Source organism: Myxocyprinus asiaticus, chromosome 45, assembly GCF_019703515.2.
Source record: "Myxocyprinus asiaticus isolate MX2 ecotype Aquarium Trade chromosome 45, UBuf_Myxa_2, whole genome shotgun sequence".
NCBI classification, from domain to species: domain Eukaryota; kingdom Metazoa; phylum Chordata; class Actinopteri; order Cypriniformes; family Catostomidae; genus Myxocyprinus; species Myxocyprinus asiaticus.
Genome location: NC_059388.1, coordinates 12,354,781 through 12,382,391, shown reverse-complemented (window position 1 = coordinate 12,382,391; position 27,611 = coordinate 12,354,781). Strand labels below are relative to the sequence as shown.

The following is a 27,611-nucleotide window of genomic DNA, read 5'->3' as shown; positions in this document are numbered from 1 at the left end:
CTCAGTTTTTCCAGCTGCAACCAGTGTGAGGTGTCTCTGTCCACCGATCAGAGCTGTGTTACACATAGCCTGTTTTGACAGTTGCAGCCGGATTGTGACGTTCTGCTGTGGAATGTTCTTCAAATGACAGAGGAACCAGTGTGTGGGAGTTAATGATGTGACGCTCATTGTTTTTTGTGGGAATCTATGTTTAAACTTGGACAACCTTATTTTTCACTGACCTGTAGACACACACTCAGCCAGGTCTCTGTAATCAGGCAGTGAAAAGAGCAGAGTGGTGGTTACCTTCCAGAAAAGTTCACGCCCTTGAGAGCTGTTTGGTTTTGCAGTGGTGCTGTCAATGAGGAAAGAGGCGGAGTGGAAGTGAGAGAGGAGGAGGGGAGAATGTGTAGCAGTGGAGCATTCTCAGTCACAGAGAGAAGCACATGCTCTCAGCAACAGAATGAGCGTGGCCACGCTCTATCCCGCTAGCAGCAGTCTATGAGAGACGATTCGCCCCCTCCCACTTCAGCCCCTGCCAGACGTCAAGAGCAGACACAGCACACTTGTGTCTCTCTCTCTCCTGTGTGAGAGAGCCACAAGAGACAACTCCTCCACTTTTTTTTCCCTCTACTCCCCTCCTTATTCCTCTCTGCGTTTTGCACTCTGAGGGACTATGCCGGTGGTTGGCGTTGCATCGAAACTACGGCAACCAGCTGTGGGGTCTAAACCCATTCACACTGCACTGCCCATCCCCAACCTAGGGAGGAGCAGCATGGCACATGGACTGGCACCCAGGAGCTCGGAGCTCAGGAGCTCACAGACTTCCATGCTCTCCTGTCAGCTGTCACTCAAGACAGAGATCCAGGATAGGAGGATGGCCCAGGCTCCAACTCTGACTTTAGCACGCAGCAGCAGAGAGGCAGAGGAGAGTAAGATCTGCAAGGTCAGTTTAATTGATGATGTGCTACATGTAAATGTGGTGTTCATCCACGTATGTAGTGTTTGGGTTGGCTTGTGGACCAGGTGCTGATTCGCTCAACAGGTGGCTTTCATGCTGTTCCAAGAGAAATTTGGTTGCTGTTCTTGTTTGTTTGATTTCGGATTATTATTCCCTGCATGTTTTGGATTAGATCAGCCAGATGCCTGGACTGCATAATTGTAGCAGGTGCTGCCTTAGAGCTGTCATATAAACTGGACATTTGTATTTATAAATGGTGGTAGTTATGCCTTCATGCATGTATGTGAATTTTAATGCTTAATGCTGAAAAAAAGATCTGGAATTAATTGTAAGATAGTGTTACTTAAATCAGTACTTAAAGGAATAGTTCACCCAATGATTAAATTTATGTAATTGTTTATGCACCCTCACCCATGTTGGTCCAAGCCTGCCTTACTTTCTTTTTTTTCCATGGAAAACAAAATTAGATGTTAGGCAGAATGTTTGTCTCACTTCCATTGCATTAGGCTAACATTCTGCCTAATATCTCATTTTGTGTTCAGTGTTCCATACAAGAAAGTAATATGGGTTTGAAACAACATGAACTGCATCACATCAGCAGTTTTTGTGGAGGAAAAAAATGCACATTGAATTTGACAGCTTGCTAAATTTATACAATAGTCATGTCAAAGCTAAATCAGCTTAAAAATCAAGATTTCCACATAGTCTGCTATTGTTTTCTGAAGTCACACAGAATTAACTGTAAAACAAAATATACCGTATTTTATGTTATAATCATTGCCTTCTTAAAAACATGATTGTAAGGAAAAAGAAAATACATCATCAAACTCTATGCTTATATCTTTGGAAAACTCACACTTTGCTAGATTTTGTGTATTATGCTAGAACGGCTAGTTTTATCATTAAAAACCATGTCACTCATGCAGCCAGTTTTGCGAGTGAGCTGTTGTAGTAGTTTTGCATAGGCTGTTAATATCTTTATCTGTGAAATGAAGCATGGGGGTAGTTTTAAGGTGGTGTGTGGTGGGGGGGGTCCTTGAGGTGAGTCTGTCGCCTTACTGAGTAGAGCAGGGCAGTGTACTAACTCCCTGTCCCCCACATGTGGTGCTCTGTTACAGATAGATGGCTGGTGTTTCCCCCTTTGACTGCTCTCCCTCTATTTTCTCAGGGTTTCCTATATTAAATACGGACACTCAAAATATCTAGCGAATGACAGACATGTGCAGATTGCCTATAAGCACTTTCCCATACAAAACAAATGTGTGCCAATATTCTGAAAGAAATTTTCAAACACTTGGCTGAAAACCGGAGCACACACACACAAGGAGGGCGGGGTGCGTTTAAACTAAGGAAGTTCGAATATTTCAAAAATCCCCGCCAAGAAGATTCATTCGAGGTTGCTTGCAAGACCCGCCCGTCAAAATGTAAACTGAAGGGAAAAGAAAGTCTTTCCTGTTTAGTTAGCTGTTAAGGGCCATTGTCTTATTTTCAGTTAGCCTCAGATAAACTTTGTCTACTTTTATTTCCTCCCAGATCCTAACAGGCTGGATTTTCATGTAACCTGTGTGCTAACTTCAAAGCAAGGTTGTGGTTGACTGTGCAGGGATTCTGGTGTGACGGTTGTGAGCATGTTCAGGATGGCTGCAGGGCAGCGGGGCCGAAAAAGAAAGGAAATGTGTTCTGTTATTAACTCAGTGCTCTGTGACCTAAGACACTGTTCACTCAAGTTTTTGACACTCAAGTAAAAAAAAACCTAACCTGGTCTCATGAGAGTCATAACAACACAAGATGGCGAAATCAAAATCATACGAGTTGACTCGTGCAAAAACGTACAGCTTTAATGTTTTCGCACGTGATTTTCTTCTATATTGACGGACCCCCCAGTGTGAGTTCTTTAATGCACGCTGTAATAATAAAAAATAAAAAATCTTACCTTACACTTCACAGCAGATGCACTGAAGGATAGATTATATCATAGCATATGCACTGAAGGTCAGATTATATATGATCAAAAATACAGTATAATGTGGGTTTTAGATGTTTACAATGCTTGATTATGATAGATAAAATGCGATCGCAATGCACTTGTCGGCTGTTTGCACTGCCATTTTGTTTACATGCAATGCAACATGGGACTATGAGTTCATCTTAGAAGCATAGAAGGTTCTAAAATCCTAGCCCTTCCACTTTCCCAGCATTGGAAGTGGTTAGAATGAGTGACAGCTGGAATGAGAGAAGGCTCGAGTGGATTAACTAGTTTGTATATTCTTTGTTTGACATCAGAAAATACTGTTAACCGTAACAGTGTTCTCCGATGGTAACGGCTATAAACTTTTATTTAGTGACTGTTTGAATGTTTGTAACATATAAAAATAAAGATATTGTGATTTTGAAAAGAATATTTGAGCAGCTGGTTCATTATGACAACTGCTTCAGTCCCTCTTTGTGGTAAACAGCAGCACGAATGCAGATCACACAGGTTTGATCATATGCGTCTGAGCCCAGCCTAGTGTAATCACACCTGTTTGATCGAATGCGCCAAAGGCTTAACTCCCATAGGAAAAAAATAAACAAACCAGCGAACAATATGATTATGTTTTCTTAAATTTAACCCCTAATCCAAACCTAAACCTAACCATTAGCTCTAAACCCTTACCCAATTCTAAACCTAACCAAGATTTTAATAGGAAAATCCATGGAAGAAAGAGAAACATCTGGATTTTGAACGAGCGTTCTAACAAGTTTTCCTAAGTGTAACCCCTATCCCAAACCCCAAACCTAACCATAAAGTTTAACCCCTTAATCTAACCATCATTTGAATAGGAAAATAACTTTTGTGTACCATGGAAGAAAGAAAACATCAGGGTTTAAAATGAGATGATGGAAGCATATTACAGGTTATTGACATCACTCATTTGTATTTCATAAATGAAATGAGTAAATAAAAATATAAAAATCTTAAAATAAAGTGTTGATTAGGAGGCTAGCTAATATTTAATGGCTGTTTTTCCCCATTAATTAGAAAATCAGTTTGTTGACTGGTTGGTCTAATATACTGTAGGTTTGGAATAAAAGTTGTACCTTTGCGTACAAGCCAAGTTGTACAATACCTTGCGATTTTGCCATCTCGTGCAAATTATTATGAGTTGTGATGAGACTGTTGTCACCAGCTTAGTGTCTTCACTTTAGTCTGCAGTTAAAAATGTAGCTGGGACGTTAACCATTGAAGTAAAACTCCAAAATATAATATAACTGACTTCTTTCAGGGTTATAGTTTACTAAAAAATTTTATTTTTTAACTCACCCTACCACATTGTTCCAAACCTGTATGACTTTCTTCTGTGGAGCACAAAAGGGTGTTTTGTGTGTGTGTGTGTGTGTGTGTGTGTGTGTTGTTTTTTTTTTTTTTTTTTTTTTGTTTTTTTTTAATCAGCCGATAGAATGAGTCACCATTTATTTTCATTGCATCTTGTTTTAAATACAATGCAAATGACTGAGACTGAACATTTTGACTAACACCTCCCTTTGTGTTATTCTGAAGAAAGGAATTGATACAGGTTTTGAACAAATTACGGTGAGTAAATGCTAACATTTTTGGGTCAACTATCTGTTCAATGTCTTTCTGTCTTTGCCTGACTGGTCACGGAGGAACAATTAGCCCTAATGTGGGCTTGTCCACTGTGATCTTTCAGTTCGCTTTTAAAGGGTTGAAGTGCCTAAGGCATTACTTGCTTTGACTGGCTAGTAAAATTGTCAAAGGTCATAATGCACTGCCATGACGGAGTAAATTATGCAGTGGTGGATTTGTTTATAGCCCAAGCTCCAACACAGTCCTGTTTGGACATGTTTGTAGTCTTTCCCACAGAGGGCAGCACATTCACCTTGTTTGGTGTTGATGCAAGCTCTCTGTGGCTGCAGTTTGGTTTGAATCGTGCAAGCACATGACAAACTCTGTGTCTGAGGACATCAGTCAGTCACACAGCTGGCGATGTTGTGATCCGTTGGTGCTATTTATCAAGTTTCCAAACAAACAAGAGCTCCACGGAGCAAGATTTAAAGTAAATCATTGAAAAAACTTAGAGGCTAATGTGAGGATCTGTAGAAGCTTTTTTGGATGCCTGTAAGAGCAGTCTTTCACGGGTGCCTGGATAGTTTATAATAAGGGCCCAGTCGCATGACAGTGTTGAGACTGTAAAAACTGAAGGCTCTGCCAAAATAATTTCAGCCACTTGTTTCAGTGCAGAGCTCTTGGAGCAGTTTCCCGTGGTAAAAGGAGGAAATATGTGGTTGGTGAACTTGATTATAGCTTATGCTGTGCACTTATATACCTGAGAATAAGGGCACTGAGGGTGTGTGTGGGAGAAAGTGTGACCGAAGAAGGCTTGGAAGGAGAATAAAGTAAGAGAAAGGGAAGAAAAGAGTAAGACGGGGTGTTACAATGAATTATCCTCTGTCTCTTGAAATGGAAATGATTCCTAGTTTGAATATATGCACTTTCACAAAATCTTGCACAACCGAAGTACAGTAGATGAAAAGTAAGAACAGTTCTTTCTTTCAGCCTCTATTGCCTGGGATTGGGCACACTTGACTTATCAACTAACTTAAAAATGGAATGACTCCACATGGTGTTGTTCTCTGTTATACAAGCCTAAAATTAGGACAAAAAGACTTGCAGTTTGAATAATGTTCTTGTTCTGAGAAAACCCATTTTAATGTTTTCAGGTCATGATGTAAAAACAGTTGTTCCGAAAATAATGGTCCCAAAACATTTTGAGATAAATCCATCTGTTATATTGCATTGTTCAAATTTATAGCTGTATTTAATTTTTCCGAACAGCCTCCTTTGACTTTTGGATTTTGAATGCAGGTGACAGGCAGTGTCTTTTTATACTGTCTATGGAAACTGATGTTTCTCTGAGATGTTTTTCTGGCATCCAGTTCATAGATATGACTGCAATATCCCATTCTCCTGGGCACACAGGTCTTCATCTTTCATCTGCCTTGCCATATTTAATATTTCTTTAATGTGTTTCCTTGTTGTGCTCAATGAATTATCTTTTGTGTTTGGAGTTATGTGAAATCCCCCAGATGCCCCAAATTCTCAAAACTGGATTGTAAACAACAGGAATGTGGTTGCTATATTTATACAGTCTAACTGTCCAATGAAATGCAATCTCCATCAGACTCAGCTCCCCACATTCGACAAAATGTTCAGTTGTCTTAATGTCTTGTTTCACATTGATTTGACCCAGAAAATGTGGATTATCTACCCATGTCATCGCAAGCCGTCTTGACACTCTTGTCATCTCAGAGCATCCTTTTAAACACGTTCACATTCCAGCGTTTGTTTGGAACCTGGCACGTTTTCTCCTTTGGTTCAGTTCGTTTAGGCATATACGAACACGGCAGTTGCACTCGAATCTGCACCAAAACAATCAGTCTGTGACCAACTCTGGAGCGGTTTGCTTGTGGGGAGAATGCAAACCGATCCAATGGACCAACGAACCAAACAATATCCCTATAAAAACCATGAACATAACTGAGGGATCTTTGGAGAAGACATCTGTAGATCAGCACTTCTCTGTAATTCATCATCAAAACGTGGATATAGCCTTTTGGCAACTCTATTAGATATAATTGCATGTTTAAAATAGGAGCTGTTTTATAATTCCTGAGGTAATTTTAGTATGATCGTATCTCTCTTTTGGATAGCGGCAGAACACGGGCAGGATGGCGTTAGCAACATTTTGACGAATAAAAAACATTTTTACATGGCTTTAGTCTGCTGTTTGTGAGTGTGTGTGTGTGTGTGTGTGTGTTTGCGAGAGAGGGAGATCTGTGAGAACAGGCACGTTTCAATGGAGAAATAATGCAAAAGCAACCAATGACAGAAAAAAATAACCATGATGGAAACTTTACAACTCATATCCATCCGAATGATGGATAATTTGTATTTGGAGCACAGCCTCTAACTGACGACACTCATAAATTCTCTAAGATTTGTAATTTTTGACACATTTTTTACAGGCATATAATTTTGGTATATCAATGGATGAGCTTAATCCTGGAACAGCGAACAAACATAGTGACCAATAAGGGGACAGCTTGTTCACATGTGACTTTAACTGACATTAAACATTGAAATATTGCCTTGTGAAAGTGAACTGAACCAAGAAGAAAATACAACATTGTAACAATTTAGTCCCTGTTTTGGAACAAATCAAATGGTCTACAGGCCTGAAAATGCCCTAAGAAGTCAGAGAATGAAAACAGGTTGCTGGTGGCTTACAGTGTGTTATAGAAGAACGGCAGTGGAAAGTTGAGAGTGCAAGGGGACAGCGCCAGCGTTTCCCAGCAGCAGAGGTGCTGTTGGTGGTGCAACACTGAGGCATGAGGTGTAGAGGTTTATTGTGTCTGTGCACATCCCAGCCATGGGTGGTCCAATGTGCTGCAGTCCTTATCTGGAAGAGTGCAGATCACTGAAGACAAATGATGATGCTGCCTCTGAGACAAGCAGATATAGAGACTTAGAGCCTGAAGCATTAGACACCACATCTCACTGTGAAACAAACTTCCCAACGGTTCTCATAGGATTTTTAGCTCGTATAGACTAAATAATTCCATTGTCACTCAATATTTTAGCTTCATTTCAATGTTTCAACTTAACACAGGGTTGAGTACGTTTATTCAATAAAATCAGTCATATTCCCTCAGACTGTTTAGTTTACATCATGTGGCCCTTCCTGTTTGTCACATTTGTCATCCACGTTAATAAAAGTTTCTGACTCCTGTCATAAAATAAAAATTGACCCTCTTTACTCTCTTAATATATGCTCCTGGACTTATTGTGTAAGATTTATCAGTGCTTGTCTTCATAATTTTATTTAAATGTAATAAATATCTCTGCCTCTGAAACGAGTTTACTTTTTGTCTGACATTGCCAATCCCTCATATTTTCTTAGCCCCTCCCCTCCAACCACCTGCCACCTTTTTGGTATATAATGTTAATTTGTTACAATTCAGTCAGTTCCCGAGTAATAGAAATTCCATCATTTTTTTTTTTTTTTTTTTTTTTTTTTTTCTGAAATACTTCAGATTCTGGAAGTAAAATTGATTGGGAATGTTTTGTTTTGAAGTGTTCTGCAGTCACACTTTAGAGAATAGAGAAGAGTTTGTTTTACAGTAACACTGTGCACACAACTCAGTCTAAAATAATTAAAATTGCATCTAATAACATTTAACAACCTAGCAGATGTCAGTTTATTTGCCTTGGTTCAGCTGAGGACTTTATCACCAGTATCATAATGTGAGCAGCTGAGGACTTTATCACCAGTATCATAATGTGAGCAAGCACCTCCACCAAATCTAAACCTGTTGAGTGGCAAATGTTTCACTGCAGAATTTCAGAAGTTTCACTGTGGTTTGCATGGTGCAGACCATGGGTGTAAGTTACCCACAAACTATCACCCAATTACCCACACACACCAGATCTGTATCCACAAACCCAGACTCTCATACATTGTGCTAGTTCAAAGTTATGGCCATTAAATTGTCAGAGAAAGACAGATATACTGAGGTTGTACACTTCCACTTGGATGTTGTTTAATTCTATAAAAGAACATAAGGAACTATGCAGGGTCAGAAAAGTATTTTCCATTAGGGGGCACTATTTGAATTGATTTCCAGGGGCATTTTTCCATTTATTTATTTATTTATTTATTTATTTATTTATTTATTTTAAACAATTTAAATTTAAAATAAAATACAAAATTAAACATCATTTTAACTTTTAAGGATGTTCTGAAAGGAAGGTTTTTATCAGATTTAACTTTGGTAAATAAAGTATAGCTAAGTAAACACACACACACACACACACACACGTTGGTGTGGCTATCCTTATGAGGACTCTCCATAGACATAATTATTTTTATACTAACCCTAACCTAACCCTAACCCTACAAACTATAGATTCTATCCCCTAACCCTAAACTTATGCCTAAACCTAACCCTCAGAAAAAAGAAAAAAAAAAAGGCACACACACACACACACACACACACACACACACACACACACACACACACACACACACACACACACACACATCCAAAGTGGTCTTTCACATTAGGTTGGACAACTCTCTATCTCATTATTTCACTCCCTTTTCTTCATTGACTTTCATCAGCTGCATTTGTCTGGTGTTACATAAACTTTGACAGTCTTCCCACTTCTCTCTCACTCATTCTTTTACTTTATCTCTGTCTGTTCACCCTCATTTTCCTGGAGCATTCACTTCATTCCAGACCTCTGCTCTTATTTACTTATTCTTTCACACAGTTTGCTTTCTCCCCCACTCTCTAACTCTCACTGAAGTCGTGCTGATGGAGGCATAGGAGCAGTGCACACACCTGGCACTGTCTTTATAACTGGCTCTGATTATGCGCCACGAGCTCAGTGCCGCACACAGAGGTCACACACACTTACACACACATACACATACTTTCTCTTGGCTTGCCACAAAGGAGGAACATCTGTGAAACCAAAGCATGGGTCTCATTTGCAATCAGCAGGGACCCGAACAGTGCAGACATCCCAGCACGTGGTTAATACACACCAGGATAGGATAGGATAGGATAGGATAGGATGGGGTAGGAGAGGCCAGGCCGGGAAAGGAAAAAGAAATGGAAAAATGAGAAGGAAGGAAAGGGACAAGGAAAGGGGACAAGAAAAAAGGAAAAGGAAAAGGAAGGACAGGAAGTTATATGGGAAATGATAAAGGAAAAGGGAAAGGTAACAGGAAAAAAGGGAAAGGAAAGGGAAAAGTGGAAAGGAAAGGGAAAATGAAATGGAAGAAAATGAAAAAGAAAAGAAAAGGGAAAGGAAAAACTAAAGCAAAGGAAAAAAGAAAGGAGAAGGGAAATAAAAGTGAAGAGGAAAAATGAAAAAGGGAAAGGAAAGGGCAGAGAAATTGGGATGAGGAAAAAGGAAAGGAAAGGAAAGGAAAGGAAAGGAAAGGAAAGGAAAGGAAAGGAAAGGGTGGGAGGGGATGGGATGGGAAAGGAAGGGAAGGGAAGGGAAGGTTAAGGAAAGGAAGGAAAGGGAGGGAAGGGATGGGAAGAGAAGGGAAGGGATGGGAAGAGAAGGGAAGGGAAGGGATGGTTAAGGAAAGGAAAGGAAGGGGAGGGAAGGGAAGGGAAGGGAAGGGAAGGGAAGGGAGGCGAGGCGATGCGATGCGAGGAAAGGGAAAGGGAATTAAAGAAACAGAAATAAAATAGGAAAGAAAAAGGAAACAGAAGGAAAGGAGAAAATAATTTTTCATGATTACATGATGACCAGCTACAGAATCACAGGATGTCCTGCCCTGTGGGTAAAGTCCCAAACTTTCCCTGGCTGCTGTTTAAAAACATTTTTTATCAGAGCTGTCACATGCAGAATCTATAATTATCCTTGAAACCACCTTGGAGTGTGTCTGAATATTTAATATGTAACATAAACTGATTAAAGCCAGAGGAAATACATTTTCTGTAAACTCGTACAGTACTGTCAAGGGAGTTACAGTTTAGAAAAAGAAAAAAACTTCTGAGGTGTTAGCACTGATCATTTTAAGAGAAACTAAGACCAAATAAACAGTTGAATTGTGATATTTGCATGAACCTGTGTTATCATTGGCAATATAGATTTTAAGTATTTTTTCATTATTTGATGATAATATTATTTGTAAAATGTATTAAAATTCCCATTAATGTGTGTTTAAAACATAAGTGCTGTCTCCTGGACAACAAAACTGTTCAGGTCAAGACCAGTGTATCCAGTCATGACAGGGTCTGGCTTTTAATACATACTAAAACTCTCTCTCTCGGCATGGCAGGACCCGCAGCAATAGGGTTAGACAATTTAACAAGGCGGCATTAAATTAAGATAATTCCCGCTAGTAAATGTTCAGTAGAGGAATGTAGACTTGCTGTGGTTAATGTGGTTGGTCACAAGAGTTTACAGTCTGCTTCGAGAATGAACAATGCAGTTGTGATCTTTCTGGACAGCACTGATAAACTAAATACAGTGGTCAGGAATGGTGTTGTGATTCAAGAATCGTTTATGGCAGTTTTGCCTCTTGTGCAACCTGCGAAAAAAATAACGCTGTCAAATGTTCTGCCGTTCATCAAATACGAATTGTTGGAGAGAGAACTAGTAAGGTATGGAAAAATAGTATCTCTAATAAAGAAAGTGCCACTGGGATGTAAATCGCCAATGTTAAAACATGTAGTCTCTTTTAGGAGACAGTTACACATGATTTTACGAAGCTATCTTGATGATCTAAACCTTAATTTCAAGTATAGAATTGATCATTTTGATTGTGTGGTTTTCACCACATCAGAATTGATGAAATGCTTTGGTTGTGGACAAGAAGGCCATTTAATTTGGTCTTGTCCTGGAAGGAGGGAGCAGGGAGTTGTTGAGCAGGATACGAATAGTACGAATACAGTACCAGAGAATGAAAATGTGAGCATTTTCACAAAATTGATAGAAACCATCTAGAACCTCATGTTGCATCTAAGCAAGCTATGACTCAGCTCATTGTTACACATGATTTATGTGACATTTGGAGGAATCTTCATAAAGTCAAAGACAATATACAGAATAGAGATAATTTTATCTCAATGGCTAAATTAGTCAGATTTGATTGTTTCAGACATCATGTTAATATTGTAAAAGCATGTGATATAAGACATGTAGGTTTCTCAGATCATTTTTATTCACTTGTTCTGTATTTATTGCAGATGTTAAACACAAAAGTGCATATTGGCATTTTAATAGCTCATTACTAATTTTAAGCAAATATTCTTTTTTCTGGGGAAAATGAAGTTGAAGCAACATTGTTTTAGTAATCTTCAGTTGTGGTGGGACATTGTTAAAGTTGAGATAAAGCAATTGTGTCAGCATTATGCTTTCAATGTCTCTAGGGACATTTCTAGATCTGTTAAGGCTTTGGAGATTAGTGGATCTGCAGGATTCTATACAGTCCACAGGAAATCAAGGGGAAAATATTGAGGTCCTTAAGGCTAAAAGATCTGTTCTGAATGATTTGTTGGGCATTAAAGTACAAGGAGCTCTGGTGCACTCACACTTTCAAAGTGTAGCACACATGGATGCCCCCACTTGGTTCTTTTTTGGACTTGAGAGGAAAAACAGTCTTAATTCATTATTATCTGTTTCTGGGTATGAGCTGATAGAGCTTGTGAAATCAGGAAAAAAATGGTGCAGTTTTATTCAGAACTGTATAGCAGTGAATGTGAAGAAGATGATGAAGTGGCTAGTTTGTTTTTTCATGATCTGCCATAAGTCTCTGATGAAAGAAATTCTGACTTGGAGACGCCAATCTCTATGGGTGAACTCTATGCTGCACTTCAGAATATGGGGGTGGCAGGGCACCTAGAATTGACGGCCTTTCAGTTCTATAAGGCCTTTTGGCCGTTAATAGGAGATTATTTGTTGGCAGTGTTTAATGATAGTCTGGATGCGGGTTTTATGCATTTGAGTTGTAGAAGGGCAATAATAACCTTGCTGCCAAAGAAAGGTAAATTAAAAAAGACATTAGAAACTAGCGTCCTGTTTCTCTTCTTTGTACTGATTTCAAACTCATCTCAAAGGCGCTGGCCAACAGGCTGAAGAAGGTAATGGGGGAGGTTATTCATGTGGAACAGACTTACTGTGTGCCCAACAGATCAATTCTAGACAATATTTATTTAATTTGAGATATTTTGGAATCTACAAACTATTGACTATAGATACTGGTCTTATTTCCATAGACCTGGAAAAGCATTTGACCGGCTTGAACACAAATATCTTTGGCGTACGTTGGAAGAATTTGGTTTCAGCCCTGGTTTTATAGCTATGATCAAAGTCTTGTACCAAGACATTGAAAGCGTGGTGAAAATAAATGGAAAATTGAGTGCCCCTTTTAAAATTAAAAGGGGTATAAGACAGTATTGTTCTCTGTCAGGGATGCTCTATGTGTTGTCAATTGAGCCTTTGCTTTCAAAAATTAGAAACAAAATAAGTGGTTGGACTATACCAGAGACCAATTAAGTTATTCAGTTGTCTGCGTATGCAGATGATGTTGTTTTGGTAAAGGAACAAAGAGACATTGATATGTTGGGCACTTTTACATCAATTTGGAATTTTATCCTAAGCAAAAAAATAAATTGGGCTAAGAGTGAAGCATTAGCAACTGGGAGCTGGAAAAAAGGATTCCTTCAATTACCAGCTAGTTTGGCTTGGAAGAGATAAGGTATAAAATATCTTGGGGTTTATATGGGGGATGATTGTATGATTAAAAATAATTGGGATGGTGTTTTAGATTAAGGTTAAAGGAAGGTTAGAAAAGTGGAAGTGGATTACTCCACAGTTATCATATAGGGGAAGAACTGTAATAGCCAACAATCTGATAGCTTCACTCCTTTGGCTATCAGCTTGCTTGTACAGACCCTCCAAATGATCTTTTGAGTAAAATACAAGCTATCAATTGGGTCCTTCAGAGTGTGATTTTTTTTTGCCAAGAGAATAAGGAGGCCAATGTCTGATACATCTTGCAAGCAGGAGGGCAACCATTTGCCTTCAATTCATACAGAGATATCTCACTAGACCAAAGTATTTAGTATGGAGACATGTTGCAAGTAGTATTTTGAAACAAGCAAATGGATTAAAATTGGACACAGCTTTATTTTTATTGGACTGCTCTAGACTGAGACTTAATGGATTACCCTCTTTTTATACAGGACTTATTAAAGTTTGGGGTCTTTTTAAAAAACAGAGGTTGGACTCAAGTTCTCTTTTTTGGCTATTGGAAGAGCATCTGATCCATGGAGCTCATCTTGATGTGGAATGTCGGAATATGCCAGAATTAATGCATATGTTACACTCCACAAAAACGTTCAAATTGCGAGAAGTTGTGGATGTTGCTGGGACTGATTTCAGCAATATTCAAGCTATGACTGCCCATTTAAAACAACATTCTTTGCGACAAGTTAAAAAAGTTATGGACTTTTTGAAAGATAATTTGAATGAAGAGTTGTTGGTGGACTTTTATAATGGAAAGGTCGTCCCAGATAACTTGGATCCCTTTTCTAGAATTGGATTGACACCAGATTTTAAAGGACTAAGTGGTCAGTCCTTAGAAGGAGTTGAAAAAAATAGATATGAAAATGATGAGTGGTAGAGTTTTTTATGTGTTGTGTGAAGGTTCTAAATAAAAATGTGCTGAAGGACAGGATTGATACTGTATGGAAGGAAAAACTGGGGTTGCAAGTGATGTTAAACCAGTTTGGAGGATATTATACAAACCATCTGTTTTGAAAAGATCGAGAGATTTGCAGTTGAGGATTCTACATGGTGCTGTAGCATTAAATGCTTTTATTTCTGTGATTAATCTAATGGTTTCAAATGTATGTCCTTTTTGTAAAATAAGAGAAATAGTTTTTTCATTGTTATATGGACTGCAAGGTAGTCAGTTTTGTTTAATACATTTATTATTATTATTTTTTTGGTCCTATATATAAACAAATAATTAAATTTCAGTTATTAAATTTCCTTGTGTCTAAAGGTAAATTAGCCATTTATGTAAGTAGAAAGAAAATGGTGGTGAGTGATACAAGGTAGGATTTATTGCTGTTGTTCAAAGGGTTGGTAAAATGTAGAATTTTGATTGATTTAAATTATTTTACAATGATGACAGACTGTGATGGTTTTTTTACAACAATGGGGTTACAGAGATGTTTTATGTCAAGTGGTTGATGGAACACTATTTTTTTTTTTCACTTCTACTACAGTGATATTAATATGAGAGCAAATGTGGGAATATTATTGTACTTATGCTATATGTAAATTGGTTTCTGTTTTTTTTTTTTTTTTTTTTTAGCATAAAGATGTATTTTAATAAAGTTGTGGTTAAAAATCAAATCTCTCTCTCTCTCTCTCTCTCTCTCTCTCTCTCTCTCTCTCTGTGTGTGTGTGTGTGTGTGTGTGTGTGTGTGTGTGCCTGCTTGATGAAAAGCAGAGTCTCCTAATCTCATATTTATGGTGTAATATCATTAATGGCATAATGCTCCTCAACTTTACTGGGGTAGTGACTCTATATTCAGAGAGAAGAACTGTTGTGCTACAAATGGTTCATGCACGGTTCAGGTCAGCCATCAACACACTGGCTGATGTTTGATGGGCCTTGAAGCTCAAAAAAATGTGCAAACAAATATTCTCTCATAATAAGCCAGTGAGAAGGGGAGGTAATCCTTGAATGATCATTGCATTACTGTGGTTATGACAGAGGCACAGGGAACTATTGTGTCCAGCACTGAGGGAGTGTGATAAAAGACTCAGCAGTGCAGGCAGTAGTTCAAGTCAATCATAGGCTTTGTGGATATTAGTAGACTTCTTTTTTTCACTCTGTTACTGTCATCCCTGTATCCATCAGTGTCCATGTACAAGCACACACATCAACATGAAACTGTCTGTTATGGGAGGTACATTGAAAATAGAGAGTGTGGAAAGAATTGTTTATCATACAGACATCTCAGATAAGAAGTAGCTCTGCGTAACTAAAATTGTACAAAGTCTTGTCAGTGTGGTGTTGCCATTTAGGAGTACAGAATTGCTCCTTGATAAGAAACAAATGTGTGATCTTTGTACTGTACAAACTAGGTACAGAATGGTATTATAAAACGGTATTACATGTGCTTTGTATGGTACACTAAAGGAAAATGAAAAAAATGTTCATTGAAGTACAGGATGTGTACCCTCTTGTACATTTATGTCAGAAGGTGCTCTCTACTGTTTGCGTTCATCTAAGTGCATTCATATGTGTTGGCACACATTTTAGTATAGTGGCGGTAGTTCTAAGTTGCATTGGTGCTGTGCACTGAAGTGGTAACAGTGTTTGGCTCTCACCTCTGCTCAGAGTTCAAAGATGATGTGAATGAGAAAAACTTGCTACATCGGAAGCAGATACATGCATATACGACAGATTTGAAAGCTTTAATCGGCCAACATCTGCCTTCTTCCTCTCTTTATCACTTGTTCTTTATTGTGACTTCATAAAGAAGGAGCTTAGAGAGGAGGAGAAGGAGGGGTGAAGAATGGAAATGGAGGAGAGGAAATGAGATGAGAAGGTAGGCGGATGAAGAGGGCTCGTTGACTTTCATGGACCACAGATCCTCTTATTCTCTGTGGGGCCTAAATAAGTTAATATTGCCTCAATCTGGAGTAAAGTTGGTTTAATTCAGCTACAGAGGAACAGCGTTAGATCAGAAGCACATTGTATAGGGTGGGAGTGTGCCATGCTTTCTGTCCTTTGATCTGATTCACACACACGGATGCCAGACACATACACACAGTGCTGGTACAGATTCTTGAAGTGGGCTGTTCCACTGGTGTGTATAGGGGACAGGCCTGCTCTGATATTCATTTTTCCCAGGTTGACAGGAGCTATTTGTCATGCGAAGGATGGCTAAATTACATCCCTACAGGCTAAAGATCACTGAATTGAGATCACTGCTGTGCTATCTAATGCACACAAAAGCACTGTCTGTATGTGTGTGTGCTGATCAGCTAAGAAACCGTAACAGTCTTGGAACTACTTGCCAACAGCTTTGCTTTCCTGTTAAATTGTTCATAGGTTTGGCAGCTTGTACCGACTCTTATATCCTGAGCAAAAGCAAGGAAGATCCATGCACTGGGATGCTGCCTCTGTGTCCAAAGCCTGTTTTGCCGAGAGTTGCACAAAAAGAGGATGCTGGAGTGCATTGATACAGATGTGCAGAAAGAAAGAGTGTGAGAAAGGAAGAGGAAGGGAGATATCTTTGCCTAATCTGGACAGAAAGATGACCTTTGAGTAAACATGTCAACACACCCATCTTTTCCCCCAGTGTCGATTAGCATTATCCAGTCACAGGGCAGCATGGGTGGCATCCCTTTATTTGGTTCAAGATCCTTTTTCTTCCTCTATATGCCTTTTTTTGTGCCTTAATTTTAAAGAAATTAAGAGCCACACAGTAAACAACACAAGGGTGAGTAAACAAGGACAAATTTTAAATTTTTAGGTAAATTAGCCCATTACAAAATGAACTTGCAAAGGGTGGAGGATGTGTGGAGCTTGGTTCAAATTCGTTTAAATTCTGCAGGCACATATTCCGTGTAGACCTAGTGATTAATCAACCAGTTGGTTTCGTATCTGGGTGGTCCAAATTAAATTGCTCCCACATAAATGGGAAAAAAGTATCATGACAAGCATTAAAACTTGGACCATTTACTAAGGGCACTCATCATTTTTTGAAAATTTGCCCGGCAGACAAAGGAACTACGAGCGTGCCAGCGGAATACGGTTTTCCCCCATTGTTTATGTGCCCTATTCTTTGCGAGTGTGTTTGTTGGTCAGAGCTTGTTTTCTCAGGTTTATATTCTGAAGTAGCAATTGGCTGCATGCTGGAAGTAGTTATGGTTTAATAGGCAAGTTGTTTACTCTTTTTTGCACATCCACTCTGGATGCACTTTAGGTCGGATCCCGCCTCTTTGCTGGCAGGTATGCTTTGAGCTGTAAATGTTACGTTGTACCATGCCCACCGCTGACTTACTAACTGATTTTACAATCCGCCCAGAATCTGCCTCTGTTTTATGATAGCTGTAGGTAATGCAAGCAAGCTTGGGAAATAGACCCTCCTCTGATCTCGGCCTGCTCTGGTTGGACTTAGTCAACACCACCGACTCTGAACTCACTGACTCAAAGAGAAGACGCTGCATTCAGCTGTCTGACATAAAGAGATCTTGGGCCCATAAGGGTTAGAGTGTAGGAGGTGGAAGAAGGGATTAAAGAAAAGGTGTGCTTGCCAAAAGCTGTTCTTTTTTTTTTTACATCTGGCCAAGAGGCAGCTGAAATGCCACATGCACCTGATCTTTCATCTCCTCTCACTTGTAGGAAATGGAGAGCAGATTGGGCTTCGCTTTGCGTGATGTTTTTGATTGAGGACAAAAATGGAAAAGAGTGTAACTGCGTTAGCCATTGCGTGATCTAGCATATAGGGATCTGGCTTTTAGTGGATCTTGCCAATACCGTGTAATGGGTGCAACAGTTGGCTTCCGGAAGTAAAAATCATTTTCTCCATTGGTGAACTGATTTTAAGCAATTCTTATAAACCTTTGGAGACAGACCTACCCTGAGTTTCGATGTTGCTAATTGAAGGTAGAGTTTTATTGAAGCTGCATTATTTCAACTTAATTTTTTAAAAAGTGCATTTAATAGTGGAGTTCCTGGTGAAACATTATACTACCCAAGATCCCAAAGAGAAAAGTTCCACCAATTAGAGTATTGTGGCAAACAAAGCATGTCAAGAGCTTTGCAGTGACCGCCCTCTTCTATGATGCACTGTGAACAACGCAATCAAGTTGTTCTCCCTACACTATCAGACTAATTATATATTAGCATATTTTAAATTATTTTGCAATAAAAATATGTTGTTTCTATACTTATAATCAACAACTTTAAATTAATAATTTTGTATGTTTTCATAGATTTTAATTTTATCGCCTCATTCGCATTGCTTCATGGGATTGTAATCCATGATTTCATGAAATATGGCATGTACACAGTCTTGTACCTTTGTCTTTTTGTCTGCTTTGCAAATACTTCTTGCAATGTTTGCAATACAGCTTCGAACTGTTTTTATGAAGAATTTTAAGAAAACCAAATGGAAAAGATGAATGGGAAAAATACTTCCGGAACCAAGATGACTGAAAAAAGGTAGACATTGTTGCACTCTATAGAGTTGTGATCAGAGAACCCATTGAACTCCAGATGGGGATAACCCTCCAGCAATAAATAAGCCTCTCATGCCATCTCCAGATTTGCCAGAAGACCAAACGTCTTCTTAACCCTGAGTGTCTGCTAGACAGCTCCTTAAGGAATGTTTGCATTGGAACACATCTGCACCAAGGGGTACACTGCTTACACTATGTGGTATGGAGTCTTGCACAGGCTGGTGAAGTTATCTGGGTTCTTTAGACCAGGATTACATTTGTGGTTTCTCCAACAGGATCCCCTGCTGATAAGCTCCAACAGGACTTCCATACCCACTACTGCAAAGACTATTATTAAGGAAATTTGTTCAACTATTCAAGTGTATATTTGTTGACGGTCAGTTACATGCAGAATTACACTATGTAACATAATTTTTGTTCCTGGGTAGTAAGTGTTATTTCTTAATTGCTTATGCCTCAAAAGTATAGAAAATGGCTATTATTCCCCACAAACTTTGCTTTTGTTACAGGACAGTGATATTTTGAAATGTACCTATTTCCAATGAGAAAATGGGCGAAATTGTGTCTTTTCGTTCACATAAAGTAAAAAAAATAAAAAAAAATAAAAAAAAAATTGTTACACAGTGTTATGACTCTCTCTGACACACAGCTGGCATCCATTTCATAAGGTTCTGTCTCTCTGAAGGAAGAGTTTGGCCACGATGCTATTTGTCCTCACTGAAAACTGCATGAGTACTCTCCCAGAGGTTGCTAGTAATTGATGTGTACAGATGTTTCTGGGTTTTGCTTTTTAGACTCAGTGTTTCTCTCTCTCTCTCTGTCTCTCTCTCTCTGCACTGCCCTCTCCCTTACTGGAGTGATAGACAGTGGAGACTTAGTCTAGTTAATCTCCTTCTTTATAAAAGGTCACCTGATTGACGTAAGTTTATCTATGTCCAAAGGCAGGTCTCTGATGTCTGTAACTCCACAGTGGTTCACAATGGTCCACAGTTTTGGGCTTCCACAGAAAAAAAAGAAAAAAATAATAATAAATTTTGTCGGATGTTTTTGATTTGATCTCTCACAAAGTCTGTCCCAGGCTAAATGTCTGGATTCTCTAAGTGCTTGGTGTAGTAAAACTCAGGGGCGTCTGGTTCACTCAGAAACAGCTTTAAGGGTTGAAATCGATTCAAGCCTGATTGTACACAAAAAGGTGAAATGCTGCACGAAGCCCTGCATATGTCCTAGATTTGAGGCTCATAACCTCAAACTAAAGATTTCTAATAGCATCTGGCTCAGAAACTGATACTGTTTATCCAATTTTTGAAGCCAGTATCTCAGAATCTCTCGCATCTGCATGTTATGTGTTTTCTTTCTATCTATCTGTCTGTCTGTGTGTGTGTGTGTGTGTGTGTGTGTGTGTGTGTCAGTCAGTCTGTCTGTCTGTCTGTCTGTCTGTCTCTACATATATACCCAATAGATTATATAAACAAAGGCCAACAAGAGCTAAACCTTTTGCATGCAGCCATTTTTAAATCCACCTGCCTTGTTTTGATTTGGGCTTCTTAGTAGAGCAGTGCTCAGTACCATGAGTGGTGTTTCATGCTCTGTATTTACACAGCTGTGAAAGGACAGGAGGACATCAGGTGAAGGCCTTGCCCCGTGCTGGCCCAACGGGATTCTCAATGAGTGAATGTTGATGACTCAGGCTATAATTCAGAGACACTGTCTGACTCTGTGACCATTGCTTTTACTCCAAACATTGTTCTTCCTGTCTAGAGAAGAGCAACAGGGCACAGACAGTCAACACAGCACACTCATTCCCATTTCTTCTTCAAGACATTCAGAGACACAATCATACACACCTCTTCAGGGAGGGAACATTTCCAAAGTGACCAACTGAGAGGTGTTGGTTAAACAGTAAAGCGGGGCCACACAGATTTGCTGCGCGTTGTGTGGTTTGAGACTGAAAATTAGCAAGGCTTTTCAGGGGTGACTGCAGAAATCTTATACTGCTGCTTGGCACAACAGTATCTGGACAGTCTCTGAGTTGAGGGCCCCTCAGGTGGGAACTCAGAGAAATGAGAGAGAGAGAGAGAGAGAGAGAGAGAGAGAGAGAGAGAGAGAGCAAGTGAAAAGTTAGAGAGTGACATTCTCATGTTTGTTTCCTGTTTTCTAGAGGGAAAAAAATTTACCAATCCAAAGATCCACAAATTGATTTTGGCCCCAAGAGCTCTCCAGGAGTTTGGGTGTGGGCTCGTACAATGTCTTGACCTAAGCCTGGTTATTCACTTCCTCAGCATGATAACAGAACAGGCACAGTCTCCACTCCCTCCTGTTCCTCCTCAGAGAGTCAGAGAGCTATTTTTGCCCCTTGAATCTGTAATTAAATCTCTAGAAATGGTACAGTGGACAACACTTACTGCATGGGTTTGTGGAGGCCTGGCCAAGACCATGATTGATTAAGTATTTACCTTTAATTACAGCCAACAGCTCCCTGTTGAACTTATTCTGAACTTGAAAGTGTATGTCCTGCCACTGAAAATCACTCTGTTGGTTCATAGGGGTTAACAGGTTTTTGTGAAAGCAGCATTGTTCAGAGTTTCCACTGGATTCTTGGAATTTGAGTATGGAAAGTAGTTTCTTACAGGAATTATCCACACAATACTGATGCCTTGGCCTGAGTGGATATTTGCAAAGTTAAATTTGTGTTAATTACAGGGTTAAGTACCAGGGCTGTGATCTCCAGTCATCTTATTCAGTGATTGGCCAAGGCTACAAATATGCATTGAGCTTCACGTTTGAATATTTTAATTAGGAAGGTGATAGAGGGAGAGTGCGGTAATGAGAAAATACTATCTTTTCTTACTTGTATTAGAAGATGCAAAGCAACATATAATCTGTAGTCAAGAAACAACTTGCCCTGTGTGTGTGCGTGTTTTTGTGAGCTTGCGGTGTCTTAGCATGGTACAGCTTATTAGAGCTACTAACATCAATGCTGTTGTGTTTATGATAAGTTGTTGGCGTCATGGTTAACAACTGTGCCTAGTTTTTTCTACATCTTCTGCCCCGCTGATTTATTTGCTGACATTTCTTCTAATCTCCAGCTGTTTGCCTTTTGGCAGGTCTGCAATTTTCAAAACCTCTGGGTTGAATTGTATAAGTCGATCTGCCATTTTTACACAATATTTTGAAAGTGTCCTATGTTATGCCACATTGGAGCCTAAGGAGCTGTTTAGGCCAAATGCACTATTGCACTAACAAAGACAGAACACAGCTAATAGAACAGAACACAGGTGTCTTGAGACACATTTTTAAAGTCAAAGTTCTTTTAACTTGACACTACCTCTAAAAAAAATTTCCACCCCTGCACGAGACACTGAAAAAACTGTAAAAGGTGGTACAAGGGTCAAAAACGTTAATCTAGAACATGTTTACATAGAAAAACAAAACATGTTTGATGTGAACAACCCCTACCAGTGTAAAAATGGCATTGATTACTGCGTTATTGAGTTGGAAGAGGATTATACTGTAAACATTGTAGTCCTGAAGTGTGGTTACGTCCATATGGGCAGCCCAGGCCCTGCTCAGTAACAGATATGGTATGTATACTATAAGAAAATGCCACATCTGTTCTTATTGCTGAATTCACAATGATGATAAGAAAGCATGCTTTGATGTTATTGCTCAAGTCCCAAACAAATATACACACACTCCTACATGTAAATTCACAGACAAGTGTATGGATGTGTGGATGCACAGCTGGCCTGAACCAAGCAGTCCCTTGGTACGGTCATTGACATTTCCACATCGAAAGCCGGTTTGACGATTGTTATGCAATATCGTCTGGCAGCGAGAGTGTGAGAGAGTGCAGGGGAGTTATTAGCAAACTCTTCTTTCAAAATATTGTGATTACATCCATGCTTTCTCTGTCCTCATTCCCACAACCCACCGTCTCACAGGAAACCATGAATCTCCATAAAGACTAAGAGGAAACATGAGATCCAAATGTGAGAAAGGTTTGTTTTCTTAAATTAGCGTTGCAGTAAAGTGGTTTTATTAACCACCATTAAACTCTGAAGATGTTACTTCTGTTGCTAATAGCTGAACACGACTGGCCTTTGTACAGCAAAAAAATCTCAGAGATCATGTCACACATAAACTGCACAGTATGTGTTATGTTTTTATAAAATTCGACTTCAAAGACTCAGTGTCAGCTTTGATGATGAGCAAACTGCTGTTTCAGTTGAGTGTCAGAGTGATCTCGTGTTCTTGTTTCTGCCAGTGGTATCTGGTGGTGTACACTTACAGATAGATGGCAGGGTCATTCAGAGACATGTGTGGACTTTGAGTATCACTGGTCTTTGAGGTGAATATCAAGTCGACTCTCTGGTATCCAGCTGATCAACCAAGTAGACCAGCTTTGACCATTTTGAAGCAGCTATTGTCTGATTTTGACAACAAACAATGTAAACCAGTTACTGCTTTAAGGGATATTTCACCCACAAATTAACATTCTGTCATCATTTCCTCACCCTTATATTGTTTCAAAACTTTTTTTTAGTTTCTTTGTTCCGTGGAACACAAAAGAAATAATAGGTAGCATGTTATTGTCAGTCTGCATTCATTTTTATTGCATTTGTTTTATAGGCGAGTATAGTCAGACCAGGTTCTGACACAGACTAGTCAAAAGCATAATGCATATTTAATTAATTTTAAAGAACTTTAAAGGTGTTTTCAAGCAAGCACATTCACTAAATATAGACGGAATGCATAAAAAAACTGAACTGAAGCCTGCCTGCAGGAAATATAATGAAGTCACAAACAACTGCCGAATATACAATAATAACACCATTCAGGACCATTTTGCCCCAGTTTAACCCCTGCTCTTAAGACACTACAAAAAGGGCCATCCACACCTGTCAACTTCTGTTAAGGAACCCATGTGTAATGTTTGTGTGTTTGAAGTCTTATTCTTCACCTCAGCTGGAACCAATAGAGAAGCCCATCTCAATTTATCTCCATCACTCCTGATAGACCGAATAAGCTGGAACCTGAATAAAAAAAGACCCTTAAAAGACATAATGAAACCATAACCATACGGCGATAAAAATGCTTTCCTTCTGATCAGCCTCTGCTGATGGGAGGAAACGATCAGCACCTGTTTGGCGCAGCTCCAGATTATTGTTTTACCTGAGAAGTTTTTTATGATGGGGCGGCAATGACTCCTGGTGACCGCTGATGTTCCCACTTTCATGTTTCTCGTGTTGTGTAACAAGTTTACACTCGCTGGAAATCAGCCAGAAACATGAAGAGCGAGAGTGTGACGAAAACTTTGAACTTTCAAGTGTTTGGTAGCGGTAATTTCTCCCCTGATCTACCACCTGTTTTCTCAAAGCTTGGGGTTTGATTTGTCAGAAATGTGTGAACATTTTCTTGGTTTTGGAGGCAAGAATGTTAGTACCAGAGTGCACAGAAGGCCTGGATTTCTCTTTATGTTATCGCTCTTCTCAGAGGTTTCCAGCACTGTTGTGCTCCTGAGAGGCAGAGGAAGGGTAGTTAGTTTGGGGTCAGTTTAGGGAGCTGGCTGAGGTCACGTGAACGGCAAAGCTGAGAAATGGGAAAATCTGTCTGCATCTGAGAGGATTCTTTGTGGAAGCACGCATATGTTGTGCTAAATGATCTGGATTCAGATGGTTCGGAGCGTTCTAGTGAGTCTGCTGCTTATCTGTCTGAGAGAAACATGCCCAAACTGACCTGTGATGGATTAAGGTCTGTGGATCAGCAGGCAGTATGAATTTGCAACTAAAGCACTGGATAACCAACAATGAGTGTGAATGTGTGTATGTCTGTATGTTTTGCTTGTGTATTCATGACTGTGTTTTTTTCTTTTTATTTTAATCACAAAATTGGATAAAAAAAAAATGCAAAATGAATTTCTTAATTCCAAGATGATAACTGGACCCCACTTGTGGAATCAAGAATGCACGTAATGAGGTCATGTGACCACAATAGCCGCTTTTCCATTATCGGGCCAGTGCAAGCCAGGGCTATCAACTGGCCAATGGGGGCCAATAGCCTTGGACCTTGAGCCGCAAGACCAAAATCAATCTGCATACCCACCATCTGGCCAAATAGCCCTGCAGCGTTGCCCTAAAACCCACACTTAATATGCCGCCCTTGTGCCAACGTCACACACCTCAACAATTTCACAAGCAAAAGTAAGCTCAAGCTGAGGTATTATGTTATATACAGGTGCATCTCAATAAATTAGAATGTCGTGGAAAAGTTCATTTATTTCAGTAATTCAACTCAAATTGTGAAACTCGTGTATTAAATAAATTCAATGCACACAGACTGAAGTAGTTTAAGTCTTTGGTTCTTTTAATTGTGATGATTTTGCTCACATTTAACAAAAACCCACCAATTCACTATCTCATAAAATTAGAATACATCATAAGACCAATAAAAAAAACATTTTTAGTGAATTGTTGGCCTTCTGGAAAGTATGTTCATTTACTGTATATGTACTCAATACTTGGTAGGGGCTCCTTTTGCTTTAATTACCGCCTTAATTCGGCGTGGCATGGAGGTGATCAGTTTGTGGCACTGCTGAGGTGGTATGGAAGCCCAGGTTTCTTTGACAGTGGCCTTCAGCTCATCTGCATTTTTTTGGTCTCTTGTTTCTCATTTTCCTCTTGACAATACCCCATAGATTCTCTATGGGGTTCAGGTCTGGTGAGTTTGCTGGCCAGTCAAGCACACCAACACCATGGTCATTTAACCAACTTTTGGTGCTTTTGGCAGTGTGGGCAGGTGCCAAATCCTGCTGGAAAATGAAATCAGCATCTTTAAAAAGCTGGTCAGCAGAAGGAAGCATGAAGTGCTCCAAAATTTCTTGGTAAACGGGTGCAGTGACTTTGGTTTTCAAAAAACACAATGGACCAAGACCAGCAGATGACATTGCACCCCAAATCATCAAAGACTGTGGAAACTTAACACTGGACTTCAAGCAACTTGGGCTATGAGCTTCTCCACCCTTCCTCCAGACTCTAGGACCTTGGTTTCCAAATGAAATACAAAACTTGCTCTCATCTGAAAAGAGGATTTGGACCACTGGGCAACAGTCCAGTTCTTCTTCTCCTTAGCCCAGGTAAGACACCTCTGACGTTGTCTGTGGTTCAGGAGTGGCTTAACAAGAGGAATACGACAACTGTAGCCAAATTCCTTGACATGTCTGTGTGTGGTGGCAAATTCTTGAATCGATTTTGCTTGACAATCCTCATAAGGCTGCGGTTCTCTCGGTTGGTTGTGCATCTTTTTCTTCCACACTTTTTCCTTCCACTCAACTTTCTGTTAACATGCTTGGATACAGCACTCTGTGAACAGCCAGCTTCTTTGGCAATGAATGTTTGTGGCTAACCCTCCTTGTGAAGGGTGTCAATGATTGTCTTCTGGACAACTGTCAGATCAGCAGTCTTCCCCAAGATTGTGTAGCCTAGTGAACCAAACTGAGAGACCATTTTGAAGGCTCAGGAAACCTTTGCAGGTGTTTTGAGTTGATTAGCTGATTGGCATGTCACCATATTCTAATTTTTTGAGATAGTGAATTGGTGGGTTTTTGTTAAATGTGAGCTAAAATCATCACAATTAAAAGAACCAAAGACTTAAACTACTTCAGTCTGTGTGCATTGAATTTATTTAATACACGAGTTTCACAATTTGAGTTGAATTACTGAAATAAATGAACTTTTCCACGACATTCTAATTTATTGAGATGCACCTGTAGTTATCTAGAATTTATATCAAATGTAAACATTAGCTAGCAAGATAAATTAGTGATAACAGCTCACTGACTGTAACTGCCATGATGTCCCGAGTGGTCTCTCCAATAACAGCTGACGATGTCCCAGCACACCATCAATGAAAGTTCACCGGATGATGGAAAATAATTTCTTTGGACAACGCTTTATCCATTGTGCATTTGAATGTATTTGTACTGTGCTTGCATTTTTTATAATTTTTTTTCCTGATCCTGTACCGTTGTGCAATGGATACATATCCTGACAAGTTAGGCGAAACTCCACCTTCGACAATGAACCCGTCTTAATCCCTGGTTGGCCTTGTTTGGCACATGGGTAATTGGCGGGCCAAAGGCCATTGGCCGTTGGCCCCGAGAAAAACCAAGGGGGGGGAATGATGAAGTCCAGAAAGTGACGGTGGGAATGCAAGTGGCCCTAGCATGCACTAGCACGCCCTCATTTGGCCTGATAGTGACCGGTCTCATGATGAGTCATAATAATAGCATGAGATGCCAAAATCGTACATGTGGGCTTGTACAAAAATTTACAAATTTTACTACCATAGAGAAAAAAAAAAAAAAAACAGCGAACAATGTTATTATGATTTTTGCTAAGCTTAACCCCTAACCCAAAACTTAACCTACCTGTTAAGTGTAAGCCCTGACCTAAACCCTAAACCTAACCATGATATTAATAATAAAATCTTTCTGTTGTACCTTGGAAGAAAGAGAAACATTTTGGTTTTAAACAAGCGTTCTTACAAAATCTTTTTTTTCAAGATTTAAACCCAAACCCCAAACCTAAATCTAACCATAAAGTCTAACCCCTTACCTAACCTTGACTGTATTAGGAAAATAATGTTTTTGTACTAGTTGTCACTGTTTCACACTGTAAAAAAAAAAAAAAAAAAAAAAAAAAAGATAGGCAGTATCCAGTGTTTACTGCACAATGTGCAGTAAGTAATATTCAATTTCAAACATAAGCAAAGTGTGTGTTCACTTCCTTGTACAATAAGCTAAAATGCATGGGACCACAAGGACAGTCAGAGAAACAACAACAACAAGACTCAACCTAACATCCATTTACACCC

General features: G+C 39.4%; 1 protein-coding gene across 1 annotated transcript in view; it reads left to right on the top strand.

Moving 5' to 3' along the window:
* Positions 1-655: 655 nt before the first annotated feature.
* Positions 656-27,611, top strand: part of LOC127435393 (neuron navigator 3-like) — a 216,241-nt gene continuing 189,285 nt past the window's right edge. The window contains exon 1 of the mRNA XM_051688837.1: positions 656-925. Coding sequence (XP_051544797.1) covers positions 656-925 — 270 coding nt within the window. The remainder of the gene's footprint in view (positions 926-27,611) is intronic.